Below are 16814 nucleotides of genomic sequence, written 5' to 3' on the forward strand. Positions count from 1 at the left end.
GTCAGTATGATTCTAACGAGAGAATCTTTTGAATGAACCAAACATGTGTTTTCTCTTCATGGCTCCTTTAAAGATGGCTGTAACTGTGTGCCGCAGGCAACAGGCAGACCCGGTAGCTTCACGACTTGCGTTTATTCTGAGAATGAGTGCGTGTGTGGGGGAGGTTCAGGCGGTAACCTTCTTGGGCTGAGCGGTATCAGAGGTATGGCTGTGCGGTATATCCTGGCATCCCCAGCTGCTTCATCTTGCAATGAAGCTCCTTGCGCTTCATGTCATGAAGCGCACACATGTGTCATGTGTCATGCGCCATGATCCACGATGAGTTTGAGAGAGAGGAATGAGGTTGGTTTGATTCCAACGCACAACTGCATCTCCTGTGTTGACAATATACGATCTGGGCTTGCAGTACTGTTCCCTTTTTCTTGAGGTCTGCCACCCGGACATCCCCTCCATCGAATATGTTGTGCAGGTCGTGGCGTCAGTCGTTAGCTTTACGCTGGCGTTCCTTGTCGGTTTGTTAGAGCTTGCAGACGGCTGGGACGTCGGGCAGCACAGGAAGCAGCAGTTTGGATGCCACGGGCGTTCCATCAGTGACTGGGCCGCACTGTACGTAGAAGTTTCTAAGCAGTGTTGCCCTGTAGGCCACAAGTGTGATGCAGATTGTCGATGCCTTAATGGTCTTCCCAGTGGCTTCTGCCATACCATTACTCTGAAGGTAGTGAGCACTTGAAGTGATGTGCTGAAGCATGTGGAAATTATCATTGCCATGTTGCTCCGGAGCATGAAGATGACGAGAAAGACAGCTAGTTGCGATGGAGAGGCTGAGCTCACAGCTCGCGCTAGGACCTTGCTTCTCGCGGCACGAGGCTTGCCCCTCGGGATGTCCAGCATCGAGCACCCGACTTGGGCTACATGCAAACTCTTCCTCTTTTTGTTTTTTTGTTCCGCAGCGAGCTTCATATCTCAGTTCCCACTACGCTTTGGCTCAACACCTGCATTCACAAGCAAAGGTGGCGAATTCCGACGTGGACTGGGTCCATTGAGAACTGGGGTCCATTGTCTGTGGCAACAACTTCAGTTATTTCATGGCAAACAAAGATTGACTTGCAGTGGGTTAGCACCGTCACTGCCAATAGGTGATCAAGACGTGCAATTTCCAGGTAACTGGAGATCGCATCTGTGATGATCAGCCACCACTTGTTGTGTTGGAAATAAAGATTCGCTGCCATCCACTGCCAGGATCTTTCTGGAGAAAGAGAGAGAGAGAACAATTTTATTTAGCCGCACAAAATTGCAGCGACTACGTGCCAAATGGGGTGGTTCCCTCTTCACGGGACCCATATGCTTCCGCGGCTGCCTGGCCCCTGGAGATCAGGACGAGCTGGTCTTCCAAGGTGGGGCTGGTTAGCAAGGTCTCTCATCGCTCGTTAAGGGGTGTGGGAAGGGTGGTGGAGGGTTGGGTAAGGGGTGGGGGGATTGTCTCGGTGAAATCGCACTCTCCGATGACGTGCTGGAGCGTGCCCAATTGCCCACAGAAGCTGCACTCTTTCTCGTATATCTCGAGGTACATTCTGCTTTGGAGATAGGGGTGCGCAAAAGGATCTTGCTTGTATTTGCCTATAGATCGTTTGGAGATAGTGCCAGGAGAGTGGCATTTTCCTTTTGATGGTGGTTTCAGCACATTTATGACAACTCTTGACCACACCTTTGATGTCCTGTGAAATTGTGGGCCACCATATGGTCTCTTTCACTTTTGCCAGCGGCTTCATGATTCCAAAATGGCCTTCGTACAGTAGCCTCAGGATAGCTGGTCAGCACAAGTGAAGAACTACTACTGCTCTGGTCCCATGCCAAAGTGCTTCTTCATCTTCGTGAAGCAGCTCATGACGAAACTGGAAGAACTGCTTGACCCCCGGACGCAGGTCTCTTCTAGGTGTCCATTGCTTGCTGCAAAATCTTCTTTGCTAGATGCACAGACTGTCCTTGCAGGCATTGCCGCTTTGATCAGCACGCTCGATTTCGCGAAGCGTACGGAGCTCTCGGCTTCTTTCGCTAGATCCCAGGGACCTGAAGTTGTGAGTGGTGCACGTGACAGCAGCCAGCAGTTCTTTCTACCACCCCCCCCCCCCCCCCCCCCCCTTCCTGACATGATGGCTATGTCATGCGCATCTTCAGACGTTGCAGCCTTGGCGTGAAGCTATTCACTGTGCTGGAGGGGAGTATTGGAATGAGCATCCTTCCAAATGGAACTGCTTACCGACGAGGTCGCCTGAGAACTTGTCGCCAGTCCAGGCTAGAGCTTTTTCCTCCGTCTGCGCATAGTGCCTGTCTGTGTCCATCAAGAGGTGAGAAGCGTAGGTGATGACTCTAACCTGTCGTTGACGAAGAACAGCTGCTAGTCCAACTTAAGAAGCATCAGCTGTTACGGCGGTTTCCTTAGCAGCTAGGACTGGGCTTGTGAGTAACTGCTTTTACTTGTCAAAAGCAGTTTGTTGATAAAAACCCCATACAACTCTTGTTTCTTCTTGGACAGGCGCAGAGTGACAGGCTGTAACACCTCGGCGAGGTTGGAAATGCACTGAACTAGGTATGTTGCCATGCCTAGTACTCTTTGCAACTCTGTTCTGTTCGTCGGGGGGTTATCATCTCTCTGACAGCCTTGATTTTGGCTTCATCCAGTCAGATGCCCTCCTGGAAGACCTTCCCCCCTAAGCAGATGAGCTCTCGAATGTTGAACACACATTTGGCATTGTTGAGCGATACTCCCGCTTGGGCAAGGCGTCATAGAACTGTGCTAAGAGTCTCGTTGTGCTCCTCTTCAGTAACTCCCCAAGTGAGGCTGTCGTCCATGTGACAAAAGACTTCTGGTATTCCTTCTGAGATAGTGTTCATTTGTCTCTGAAGTACTATTTTTGGGGCTGAGGCAATGCGAACGGGGAGGCCATTGAAGGGAGATCTTCCAAATGGTGCGATGAGAGTCGTTACCTTTTTGCTTGGTTCAGCGAGCTTAATCTGCCAGAAACCTGACAGAGCGCCTAAATCAGTGCGTGAAGCACCGTCACAAAGTCTTCGGCAGACCCACATGTTTTGCTTCGTCAGCGGCAAGCTCAAATGGGCTGAAGATGTCGTCCTCAAGGCATCTACTTGGTGTTCTTCCAGCTTTGCGCTTAGGCATGATGACGTGTGGGAGCGGTAAAACGTTTTGCACTATTTGGGCCACTCGTTTGGCGACAAGAAGCAAAAGAGGTTGGGAGGTTTGATAATACATGACGACGTACTTGGAGGAGGTGTCTCTGTTGGTCAGTGTGGCCTCTTTGTTTTCCATGGGTGCGCAGTCGTTGTGCCGTGTCCGTGTGATCAAGGCGAAGGGCAGCAAGCCCTAACTCTCGCTGTGGTGTTGCGGTGATCCATCATGGCTTGCTGGGTTGACTGTGGTCCGTGGTCCTGGGTTGACCGTGGTGCAATTGACTGTGGTCCTTGCAGGCTGTGTTTCTTGTGATGCTTCCACTCAGTTTCGGGCACCATGTTCTAAGGACAGTCACAAGTGTGCGCCGTAGGCAGGAGGCAGACCCGGGAGCTCCACGACACGTGTTTATTCTGGGAACAAGCGTGTGTTTCAAACTCTCTTGCACTAGCTAAAGTGTGGCCAGTTGACACGCATTTCCCGCAATGTTGCTGCGGATGCCACACGGCATTGGTGGTTGGCCATACAACAACACGCACTCGAAATGCTTAGCTCAATGATTTAAAGTGCGTGCAGAGCACTGAGCACAAATGCTATAGTACCAACGCGAGTGACAGTACAGCAACGTCACAGAACAGCATTTGTCATTCACCGTTGGAAAGTGGCCAGTTGCCTCACATTGACCTCATTTCAAAGACTGTGAAAACGGTGGAACTGTGTGGCCGTACGGCATGCAGGTAGATACATGCGCCCTAAACAAGGGTCCACCAAAGCACGAGAAATTTCCCACTGATCAGAAAAAGGAGGAAGGAAAAGGTAGCCACGTGGAGGAGGATCTGTACGCATGAAAAGGGCCAGCTGGTACGTGGATTTCTTAAGGGAACGACAAGCACTCCAACGCGCATGCCACATGAAGCTTCAGTGAGTACTGCTATGTTGTCATCCAGGACAGACAACAGTCCAGATCAGCCGCCTAAACTTTCCCAGTTCCTCAGAGCACAGGTGCCACAGACGCTGGAAGCACAGATGGAGACGGAAGAAAGGACTGCCACGGTGCAGCTAACACAGACGTACATGACATCGATTCTGATCATAATGGACGATTTTATGAACTTAAGTGTTTCTGCAGTGGCCTACATCAAACGCAGTGAAACTGAATTACTGTATTTTCGCATGTATAACCCACACCAAAAATGTGAAAACTTCAGCGGCGAAGTAGTGGTGCGGATAATACGCGGGGTTTCTCCTTTAGTGCAGCTTCACGGCAATGCGCTTTGTGCCGTGAAGCTCCTACGCAGTAACACTGACTAAGCCTTCCATGGCAGCGATTGCACAAACAAGGACAAGGACAAGGAAGAAAAAACAAAGACGAGCACACTCTAACAACTGAATTTTATTAGTGAATTGTGACTTTTGTCTTGCAATCAGTGTATTCTACTTGCTAAATATACTTTTTTTCTGTCTACATTGTAGGTGATGTGTTGCTGGAGCAGCAGCTTTGGTGCAGCCTTTTCTGTATAAAAAATGCGGGCAATACGCGAGGATTTTTTTTTTTCTTTTCTGACAGGCTGATAGTGGGGTGTGGATTATATGCAGGGGCGGGTTATACGCGCGAAAATACGGTACTGATGAACTCTTCATCAGTTCAGCATCTTCTTCCATTTATCGAGTAGCCGGGAGGGTGTTGAACATACTACAGAGGAAGCTGCCTCCTGTCACCATCATTTTAGTCCAGTGTCTCGGGGCACAGGGGCATAGTACCCACAGAAGCACAGTGCACAGAATTTTGTCCGGGAGGTGGGACCTTGAAGGAATGATGTGTAAACCTGGAAGGGATGAGATGTGAACCTCGTCAGTGGAAAGGTAAACCATGTACGACCAAACCAGGCCCTGAGCAGCCTCTTCGTGCGGGTGCAGGTGCGTGCGTGTGAGCACCTGTCGGCGAGCCCCCTGCTCTTCTCGGCCCCGCAGTGCGTGGGCTACCAGGGGGAGCGGGGGCCCCTGCCGCCCGAGGCCTGCCTGCCCTCGGCCGACACGGTCACCCAGCAGGTAAGCGACCCTCGGGGAATACCTGTCTGTGGAACAGGGGCTCCTTTTCAGGTCGGGGCTGCACTGCTACCGCATTGGCACCGTTCTCGTGTGCACTGGTTTCTTCCCCTCGGTGTAGTCTTCAAAGTAGTCTTGAGCAGGCTGTCAACATTCCCTGCTCCACTTTTTAAGCCACCAGGAGCCAAATGAGCGTGTTTATGAAGCACAAGGTATTTTCGCTGCGCATGCGTCAGAGTGTCCTTTTCCAGCTGTATTTACTCAATTCTGACATGCACTTTTCCCCCCGAAAATGCGTCTCAATATCGTATGCGTGGCAAGATCGAGTGCCTATCATTATCGACATGGCAGGGCAGCCATAATCCCACGTTTGCACAACCCATGGCAACGCCACATTACTAAAGAAAAATCCAGCAGAGGTTTATCTCTTTGTGGGGAATGAAGACAAGGTATTAAAGGGACACTGAAGTGATTCGTAAACATTGTGGGATTGCTAGCGCAAATTGCAGTCTGGAGTCTCTAGGCCATGCTTTGACCACTCTTGCTGCGTTTATGCAACTTTATTCAGTAGAAAAATCAATTCGAAAATGCTGTCCTTCTCTCTGCATCCTCCTTGCCGATTTCCTGTGACGCTTCGTATGACGTCAAAAAGAGATGGGTTGGCTTCACTGCGCTTCAAGAAGGGCTTCACTGCGCTACTGCACGGCTTGCCGATCCTCTGACAGAACCAGTCGGCCCAGCGTTTAGTCGGCCGGCTGGTGGCGGGTTGTTGTAATTCATTCACTGTTGAAACTAAGCCATGACACGTTTGCGCCTGGACAAATGTGCCTTTAGTTTAGCTCTGTTTACATTGACCCGACGAGGGCACGTTGAGTCGAAATAAACAGGTTTTTTGGACTCGACACCCCCATGTATAAGCGAACGGGGTGGGTCAGAGAGCCGTCGTGGCGAGTCCAGTCAACTCGGAGGCAGGGGGTGGGTTAGCTCGCTCGTCGGGCTGAGTCGGCGGGCCGCAGGGAGCAGAATACCGTATTTGCGCAGTTCTAACGCGCCCCCAATCGTAACGCGCGGGTAACGTCGCGCAGGAAAATTCGAAAAAAAAAATGTGACACTGACGGTACTGCGCAGACGGAAAAGACATGACATCACGTACCTGGAAGAGGGAGATTTTATTTGGCATGCAGCTCTGGAAGCCAAAAATGAATTGTGCTTCATAAGGTTGCTTATCCAGCTGCTGCTGGAAATAAAGTTATAGCGGAGAACACTGAAGTTGCTTGCGGTTTCAAGTGCCTTGATCTTCATAATTTTAAGCGTTAGGGGCTAAGCAGAAGCACAAAAAAATGTGCAACAGCTGACCAGGGTATGCGGCATGCCATTGAGGAATCAGTGCGCCGAAATTCACTCACGTGGTGTTGACAGATTGTTTTTATCGGATTGAGTTGGATTTTGCGGGTACTTCATCTCCGTTGCGCATGGCAATGCTGCTGGCCGCTTTAAAGCCTATTTCGGTTTTGAGCCCGATTGTAACGCGCACACAAATATTAAGCTACCCTTTAGCAAAAGAGGGTGCGCGTTAGAATCGTGAAAATACGGTAGCCCCTTTTCCGTGAACCCCGCCGCTCCCCTCACCTCGATTCTTTGGACGGGGTTCATATAAACTCGGACGCGTCGAGGTAAGCTGAACCCGCCACTCAACTCACCCCGCCCCCGTCGCGTCCATGTACACGGGGCTTTTGTTAGTTTGTAGACTGCATCAAGCTGTCCAAGTTGCTCCACAAAAGCACACATGCGATGCTTCGCTGTCTGGTATGCTAGGAGAAAAATGTAAGGCCAATGGAACGTGGGAGAAGAGTCAGCGGAGTCAATATAGGTACTAAGGAATTAAAATGAACTGTAACTTTTATCGTGCATCGTAAAACCAAGGTGCGGGAAGCACTTTGTGCACTGGGTGAACTAGCACAGCAGTAAGCAGCCTGACGACACATCTGCAGACTCTTTTCCGCATAAGGAATGCAGTCGCTAGAGGTGATGTATTTGTGGAAATTTGCGGGACGCTTACTGCATGAGCGCTATTCAAGAAATAGTCATCTAAGCTGCTTGAAATGCTAAAACTAAAGAAAAGTGTAAACTGGCTATACATTATATACTTTATAATTCCGCACCTGGCAGCTCTAGCTTATGGTCGAGTGGTCTCACTAGGTGTATTGTTTTGCAATCCGCAAGTTTGAATCTCCAATAGCGCATGTTTTTTTTTCTTTTTTTTTTGAAATTGGTTGAATTGGTTTTTGGGCAATATTTTCTATACTGAATTCACCATTTTTGCACTGTAACGTTCATTGCTCCACGAGCGAGTTCGCGGATTGTGTGCAGGCTGATACTGACTCGTTATCGTGGTGTTACCATAAGCGCCGACGGCTTGCGGGCACAGCTGACCCTTGGCCTGGTGCGAACATGCCTCTTACGATACTGCATGCACGAGCCAGGAAAGCTCCAAAGATGGAGGAAAAACGCATCGCATTTGAACGTCTGCGGTGACGCGGAGAGCGTTCATCCACTGTGTACGCCTCGGCTAGTGGTAATTATGATTCAAAGCCGTGCTGGTAGGCTTATCTGATGCATTTTACAGCTGACAGCATGGCAGAAGCATGGTATGCCGATTACTGAGATATCGAGAATGCCCAGCCAACGATAACGTCGGATGTCAAGCATGTTGTTTCACGGAACCAAAACTGGTTTGAATTCTATTCTTGCACATCGTCCAATCACATGGCACCTCGTATGGACGTCACTGCTTTAGTTGGTGAGACCGCCGCAGACTGTGCGTAGTAGTTTTTCCTCTTTCGGGCTTTATAAAATAAATACCCCCTTATTGACTGGATAAATGATTAAAAGTGTGTTTATTTGAGCCAGTCCATGCAGTGCAAGCAAAAACAGGAGCTTTACAAATTCACTTCAGTGTCCTTTTAAGCACTACATACAGCAATGTACCACACGCATATGCACACACACACAAACACAAAAAAAAGATGTTCTTCCGGTGGGGCGTTCTTGAGTGCTGGCATGCTATGTGAAAGGTGCAGCTGGTGTGAGGTGCTGTGTGGGCCCCTTTTGAGTGCAAGAAGAATTAAAATGAAATGCTAGCAGATAGCAAATGCCCCTCCTTAGACAGCAAGCCCAAGGCAGCAAGCCCATGCTTTTTCATGCTTTGCCGTGATGAAGGTGCAATCATACAGACAAGCAGAAAACATACCGTATTTGCACGATTCTAATGTGCCCCCAATTGTAACGTGCAGGTAAGCTTACATAGGAAAATTAAAAAAAAAAAGTTCATGCTGATTTTAACGCGCAGATTTAGAATTGGATTTTGGGAGGAGTTCGTGTCTGAAAAATCTGCTGGCCGCCTTGAAGCCGATTTCGGCTTTGAGCCCAATTGTAATGTGCACACAAATTTGGCAAAAAAGGTGCGCGTTAGAATCATGCAAATATGGTACGTAGTAGCACCATGCAGTGCACCCCTTTATACAGCCGCTCCATGAGAGCTTCCTGAAATTTGTTTAATACCATATTTTTTGGAGTTTTCGTGACTTAAGTTTGGAAGGGCAGTTTTCATGGGTCGTTTGCCATAGAGTATGTTGCGACTGGAGGGTAACGAGAGCCATCCTAGCACGATAATAAATGAAGTTCTGTGCTGTGCTGTGAAGATAACTTTTGTGATTTTTTTTCTTCTGTCGTGAAAATCAATACAGTACATGGTGACTTGTCATTTGCATCTGTACAATAGAATTGGTGTCAATTTTTGTTTCTTCTAATTTTTCTGGGTAAACTTACTTGCCCGTGTTGTTTGGGGGTGCTTTAGAATTGTGCAGTATGGCAGGGCAAAGCGAATGTGTATTGCAAGAGGTATGGCTGGGATAAAAGTGCTGCAATGGCCTTCATTGCAGCAAGTGGAAAGAATAACAAAAAAAAAAAAACAAGCATTTATATGGTGCGCTTACCATTATCCGGTGCAATGCACATTATACCTATACGCTTTGATAGATTGCACCCCACACTAAACCGACCTAAAAGGTAGCAAATTATGCTTATTTTTTAAAGTAATGCATAGAATGGAGCTAAGAGAATATTTCTCAGCAAAAAAAAATATTGTGTCTTGGCAAAATGTGTTGCTGCCAGTGTTCAATATGCTAATGGCTCTGAACAACGAAATGCTTTCCACACTTGCTCAAGAGAATGGCAGGAGTGTTCCACGTGAACCAGCGGACGTGCGGAACTAGGCTTGCACCCACAGGGCAATGGAAGGCTGCTTTGTTCACCCAGACCCTGCTGGGGAACACCGGGAAGTGTGAATTTATTTGTGGAACAGGAGTACAGAGCTTGCTGTTTTTTTTCTGCTCCCTATGTGCAGGGTGGGCTGAGGGTATGTGGTTTGACCACGCTCCATGAAATTGCCTAGCACGAGAAGTTGTTGAATGAGGCTGCGTACCCACTTTGCTGACAGTTGAAACACGTCAATTGGTACGCAGCTTTCGACACTTGCCGCTTCTTTCGTTCGCTCACGAGCTTAGGCTATTAGCAGTTGAGGCGCAGCGTACTCAGAGCATGGTCTTCTTAAACATGATTCACTGATGGGGTTTGCGATAAAAGGAGCGTTTCGACCAAGCCACTGGGATGGAGCACCACAGCAGCTCATTGTGAACGGCTTCTCGTGTGTGCTGCCATTAGCTCAATCATTTGTGCCTTCTAGCCAAAATGTGAGCACAACAGGGGAACTATGTGGGCACATGAGAGGTGCCACTGGCCTTGCATTTCCCTTGATGTGCTGGGAAGCCAACTTTGCCCCTTTGCACGTGCAGCCAACTATGTGCTCCTGAGGTCTAACTCTGAAATTTCAAACTGGTGTTCACTGCATTCCACCGGTGCTTCTAAACAGGAGCGCTGCAATCGGGGGGCGCCCCTGTCTTAGTGTTTTTCTTTTTCACCCCTCTGTCTGCTGCTTATGGTTGCTGCCCTCATAGCCTTAGCCTGGCTGGCACCAGTTTTCCATTTCTCGAGGTGATAAATTCGGAGGGAAGTGCAATGTCCCAATGTTCTTCCGGGTGTGGTAATTGCTTTAATGAGTACAGTTTTTGGCACCGACTGATAACTTTTCTGGTCAGTTTAGCCATAAAACAATGAGGAGCCCATGTGGGCACGTTCTCAAGAGGTTGTGTTAACTAAAAATGGGGTCATTCATCACGAACACATGCCTTCTAATGGCCTTCAGTAACCCATTGTGTGACTACTTTTTGCAGTCACAATTGCCCTTAACTGCATACCTTGTTCTTGTCAAACAAAGAAACAAAACAGATGATTGTTCCTCGAACCACTAATGCCTATTCTGAGCTTACCCAGGTTCATTTCCTGGCATGAGGCCAAAGCCACCGCTTGTGGCGGCAGGACATTTTTATGGGCTGCTGCTTTCCATGCTGTATTTTCCCCCACAAGCATGCATGCAAGCACACAAAAAATTGTGTGCGAACAAATGAAGCGAGCAGTCTTGTGTGTGCTCAGTGAGGGAGGGAGACCCCTTCTCTAGCCAAGAAATCTCTTGCTTGCGATGGTAGATGATGCTCTGGTGGCTTGGGGGGCCACCAATGTCGGGCCTAGCATCCTCTGTGCCAGTAGCTGTGTCCAAGCACAGACTAGTGGGAAACAGATGGTGATGGGGAGGCCCCCCTGTTCTCCCTCCGGTTGGTGGCCAGCTGGTGCGTGTGGTACGGGCCCTGCGGGCACGCTCCGTCTTCGTGGCCACGGACAACGACGCCATGCTGGAGCAGCTGGACCAAGCCCTCAAGCCGCTCCAGGTGAGACTGTGCCCTGGGCTCTTGTGTCGCAAAGGTCAGGGTAGCACGGAAGCAGTGTGGTGCAAGATCTGGCACTGCCACCAAGATGTCCTGCGCGGTGAAATCTTTCTAGCAACGTTTAAAGCAACTCTTTAAAGAAACTTGTTGCTGAGCTAGTTGGTACATGCAGTAGAACCCCGTTACAACAGATCTGCTTACAACAGACATTTGGATACAACATACTGATTTGCAATGCTTGGTTGGTCTTCCTATCTGTACCATTGATTAAACTTCCTTTACTGCAGATTCTGTTACAACATACATTCGGATATAACAGACCAGTTTGAAAGGTTAACAAGTCCACGTTTGCATCTCTAAAGTGGACTTTTCAAGTGCAGGCAACCAACCATTCATTTGATAGGTACGTTTTCAGAGTTTGTGCTTCTACCTCACACTTGTGATCAAACAAAAACAATTTGCAACAATTAAAAATAATTGTGAATTAGTAGAAGTGAAACTTCTTGCACCCACTTGCAGTATGCACAAGTGTGATGTCCTGGCAGTCAAGTGATAGGATTTAGAATTTAAGTGTTAAAGTGCAACAGATGAGATGCTAATATATGAAAGTTACCATCATTAAAACAAAATAACGTATTCCCTCATACATTATAGCTGGCTAAATCTCCAAGCTCAGCAATGAGATCTTTACTTGCATTTCATTTATATTCATGTAAAGACAACGGAAATGCAAGTGTAGGGTGAAGACGTGAAAGAGAGTAATATTAGTATGAGTGAATCAAAACTTTGAGGGGGTGCAATAGAACAGGAGCCCAGCAAATGTAAGAAGAGTCATGCATGTGATTTTGTGATGTGCTTCACAGTGTCACAAGAGGATGAAACTGCTGAAAAACCCAAGCCATCCTGAGGGTTTGTTGGCCTAAAATACCAACCTGTTAAGTTGTAACTGAATCTTGAGAAATGACCAGCATACTTTTAGTATTGCGTGACTTGTTTTTACCAGTTGAAAAGTCCAAATTCTTGTTACAACAGACTTCATCCATGATTCCGTAAAAGTCTGTAGTAACAGTATTTGGATTGTTCATACTTCTTTTATGGCAGACTGAAATCATGATCACTATCATGGTCTGTTGTAATGAGGTTGTACTGTACTTAGAGGGTCCATGAAGAGAAAAGACAACTTTGTTTAACTTTAAAGAGTTCGGCTTCAGTACCTCACTCAGCTCCATTCCGGCCACGAAAGACGTTTTTAACCGATAAAAACGCAAGAAATACTTAAGAACTTTCAAGTTTAGCGCCACAGCGACGTGTTATCGGCGCGAGTGACGTCATATGGGCCAGCACTAAAAACAATTTTCAGTGGGTTAGGTGCCCGTTAGCATTCAAGTGATTCGATCGAACGGAACTAGCAGCCTCACTACAATCGTCCAGTCATGTGTCCTGGCGATTGATTAGTTTGGCCGCCGTCAATCGCCCAAACAAGATTCTGTGACGTCATAGAAAAGTTGCCGGAAACTGGCTAGCGAGTCGCCACAGCTCCACACATTTTCTTTAATATCTCCATTATTTTTTGGAAGTTTGCGATGAAATCGGTATCACTTTTATCAGGACAAAGCAGCCTTTTTAATAAACCAAACTTGTATTTTGTCTTCATGGCTCCTTTAAAGAAAGAAGAAAACGTGGTGCAATCTAAACGTGGATGACGGAGAGAACATACGACAGATGCAGGTGCCAGTGCGACAGATACAGGCTGGTGCGTGTATCTGTCGTGTCTTCTCTCCTTCGTCCACGTCTAGTTTGTGCCACGTTTTCTTCTTTCCTTAAAGCAACTCATTCTAGGAAATTAATCTGCGAGCACTGTTCTGTTTGCAGGAATTCCCTATCCCAATTATGATAGAGAATGAACTGTGCACAGTGGCCTCTGATTGATTCAGCAATCCAGCTGTGCAGAACCTTTCCCGCTCCCAGTGCAGCCTTCTGCCCTCATAGTAGGGGATCTGGTGTTGATGATGCCCCCCCCCCGGTGCAGGTGCGGGCGGTGCGCCGGGAGCCAAGCGACCCGCATACGGACCTGGCCATCCTGGGCCTGGCCAACCACTTCGTGGGCAACTGCGTGTCTTCCTTCAGTGCCTTCGTCAAGCGCCACCGTGACGTCCAGGGCCTGCCCTCCTCCTTCTGGGCCTTCCACCCGCAGGACACCCGGGGTGGCCGCACGCACCAGGAGCTCTGACCTGCTCGGGAAGAGGCTCAGGTGTGTCCTATTCCTCAGCATCTGCAATACTTCTCGCCACTGCAATGGCCAAAAGAAGGCTTTTTCGAGCCTTGACCCAAGTATCCTCGACATGGGAGGGGGAATCGGGCACTCCTCACCCAGAAGGTGTGGGGTGTGCCCAAAGGCACTGGTTCACTCCAAGGGGGCTTGGCGACTGGAAATGTCACCTCCCACTGCAAGTAGGCCTTTGCTCTAACATGCCAGCCGTGAGGGAAACCCAGGTGCTGCCAACCCCACTGTCATTGGAGGTTGGTGCAGGCCGAGGCATGTTATTTTTATTTCCTTTCACTTTGCCTCAAAATATCCTTGTCCCTTGTCATTGGAGGTGCTGTGCGGAAGGGGAGCAGTAGGGTCTGGTACGGTGGAACCTCGATTATGCGTCCCGCGGTTTTACGCCAGATTGCCACGGTCTTGGCAAACTTCCCGTAGAAACAACGCAGTAAAAATCCCCATTATACAATGCTCGGGTGCATGCGGTGTGCTTCATACAATGGATGCTGGTGGGGATAAAGCAGCGTTTTTCTCACCTTTTACGCCACTTCGCTGCCTCATCCCGCCTTTATTTCCTAACCCCCGTTCAATGCTGCTTGATGTGCAAAAATAAACAGTCCATGGCAGGCCCGACCACTTGCTGAACGGACATCAAGCAAGCATACGGGCAGTGGCAGGTGGGAGCGTAAACTTCGATGGTCCCACGTGGCAGCAGAGCGCTAACGCGCCAACCACGAGAAGTCACTGCACTGGGGGGTCCTCTGTGGTCCCTCATACTTCACACCACCAACGCCACAGGGAGCAAACCCTGCTATTGAGGGGGGAGAGTGAGGTGGCGGGGAGAAGGGGCAGTTGTGGTGAAGTGGCTTGGTGGTGGCAAGTGCCCCTTTTGCACCCCCCTGCCAAGCTAGCACGCGCTGCGGGTGCTTCATCGAAATCTCACTTTCTGCGGGTGCGTTTTGCAGAGGATGTAAATTTTATCGCACAGTTTGTGGGTCGCGGGTTCGATTCCCGGCCGCGGCGGCCGCTTTTCTGATGGAGGCGAAAAGCAAAAACGCCCGTGTGTACGAGATTTCGGCGCACGTTAAAGATCCCCAGGTGGTCGAAATTAATCCGGAGCCCTCCACTACGGCGCGCCTCATCACCTGCGTTGCGTCGGCGCGTTAAACCCTACAATCAATCAATCAAAATCAAAGCACAGTTTGCGACTGCACTAATTCATTGGCTCTGACCGCCCTTTTGAATTCTGCAACCGGATGTTTACTTGTTAGTGCGGCTTCCGGTAAAGCAATTGCCGCCACTTTTGTTGTGTTTTTGACAGCGCCTTCGTTAATTTAAAAAAAAAAAGAGGTGGCTAGTTGGTCTATGCTCATTGCATGTCTTTTTTGTGTGTGTACATTCTAGACCACAGGGGACAAATTGGCGTGATAGTTTTATTACCCCTTTGTTGAACCATCACCTCCTGTATTTTTTCAATGCCAAACACATCGCCCGCTTTACTATGGAGGTGACGGGGACGCCTATTTCGCTATATTTCATGAGGTAGGGCCCTAGTCTTAACCGGGATCATCAGTCGTGTCCCAGACCTTATCTGAATGCGCGAGCAGCCTGTGCCTGGTTTCCAAGGCAACCGATGCTCGAGACCAGTGAAGTAGCGGCACTCTGGCCAGCGATATAAAACTTGGCGCCGTGGCTGAGCACGTTTTTACCTATGTTCAGTGGCGTAACTACATAGTTAGGATGGCGCCCATGGCAAATACATTTTGGCGCCCCGCATAATAATGATAGTGATTATTATTATTATTATTATAATCGTCATTTATGTTGAAAAAGGCCATCTGGCTGTTTTGGGAAAGCGAATGAGTGATTTTTTGATTGATTGTTCTCTACAGTGAACTATGTCGTCTTAGATTATGTATGCATCGTACCATACGCCAGAAGTCCACAAGGTTCGAAAGAAAAGTGAAAGAAGAAATAGATCTTGTTGGTCCCCGGTTCTCGTCTCGCTTGACACCATATAGGACCATGAAATGTATTGCTCAAAATTATTTATTGCAAACTTCATATCTGCATACTATGCCCACATTTTTTTAATTAATGCTAATGCTGCGTTAAAAAACTCCTGCGGGCAATCCCTGTTGTTTCCTCGTCGCTTATCACTGCCGCTTGTGATGCCAGTGCTGATGTTCATCGTCAGCAAATTGCCAAGAAAAACTCGTTCTTTGTGTTTGAAACACTTTATTTACATCTTAATAACACAAATATGAAAATACTATACACTAGGGCACTCCGTAAAGTCTGTAGCAGCACTTTTCGTGCTTTCGATGAAGCAGAATGTTCTATATAATGTCATAAAAGTTCGTGTTTTAGTTTTCTACTCTTCCCACGCTCGGCCTAGAGAGTTCAGAAAGTCTGCTTTGGTCCATTGAGGCCCGAAAATAGGAAAGTATCAATTTCAGCTTGCTGAAGGACCTCTCGCAGCCAGTGAGAGAAAATGCTATGCTATATCTCAATAAAGACGCGATGGTTTGGAAGTACGCTTCATACTGTACGATAAATTGCAGAAGAACTTGAGGTTTTGACACTTTCTGTGTCAACCCGCCGGAAAACGGCAGTCGGCAATCGAACATTTTTTTTAGAGATCCTGCTCGTCAACGTCGGTACGGTAAATCTCGTCAAATGTGTAGCCACTTATTTTTAGTTCATTCTGTAAGGACAGCAACATAATTCATGTAGGAATTCTGTTGATCGTAACTTCAACCTACCTTCCACCAATAACGTATATGGAGAACGATGACTACAGTTCATCGGTACCAAAGTCTGGAACAGTTTGTTCCGGGACATAAAATCGGCTGTTAAATTTCCCCTTAATATAAAGAAACATTTCCTTGCCCTCCTTAATCAATCTCTGTGACTAGCAGTCACTCCCGAAATAGTAACAAAATCTAAACTCTTCTCTACCAATACAACTACATCCAGCGAAAGTTTGCAGCCTAGTTGTTATTATTTATTGCCTTTCTTTTATCTGTGTATAAAAATTGCATATTTCTGTTATCCTACCCAAGTTTGAGTGTGTGTACATATCTGTTTGTACAGTGCCCTAATCTTCTTTTCGATATTCGTTATGTTTTCGCATCTTGTATTCTGTGTCCTGTACAATGTCTTGTATCGCAACATTGGACCCTATACTACTAGCTTTTGGCTTTGGGTCCAGGCAGTTTTTGAACTATCTTGTTGGAATTATAAGTAAGGTGAAATGAAATGAAATGAGTTCTTGTTGTCGCCGTAGCACAGCTTGTTGATGTCCAGGAGAAAGCCAAACTTGGCATCAGTGTCGTGCAAGTGAGTAAATTTCTCATCGATTGCAGAAGGAAGACGGTCGAGTGTGGATTTTGTAAATCTCTATTCCATGCTTAGCCGTTAACCCTCCTCCTTTCAGCTTTTCACCAGGCATCTGACTTTTTTTTTTTTGTCTTTAACG

General features: G+C 47.8%; 1 protein-coding gene across 2 annotated transcripts in view; it reads left to right on the top strand.

Moving 5' to 3' along the window:
• The window catches only part of LOC144177279 (GDP-fucose protein O-fucosyltransferase 1-like), a 52404-nt gene that overhangs the window by 20969 nt on the left and 14621 nt on the right, over positions 1–16814 (top strand). For both annotated transcript variants that reach the window (XM_077705256.1, XM_077705255.1), the window contains exons 5-7: positions 5102–5233; positions 10972–11073; positions 13100–13321. In XM_077705256.1, the coding sequence (XP_077561382.1) occupies positions 5102–5233; positions 10972–11073; positions 13100–13300 (435 nt within the window). In that variant the 3' untranslated portion in view covers positions 13301–13321. The remainder of the gene's footprint in view (positions 1–5101; positions 5234–10971; positions 11074–13099; positions 13322–16814) is intronic.

This window comes from Haemaphysalis longicornis, unplaced genomic scaffold (assembly GCF_048455015.1).
Source record: "Haemaphysalis longicornis isolate Haplotype H1 unplaced genomic scaffold, Haemaphysalis longicornis Haplotype H1 scaffold_1, whole genome shotgun sequence".
NCBI lineage: Eukaryota > Metazoa > Arthropoda > Arachnida > Ixodida > Ixodidae > Haemaphysalis > Haemaphysalis longicornis.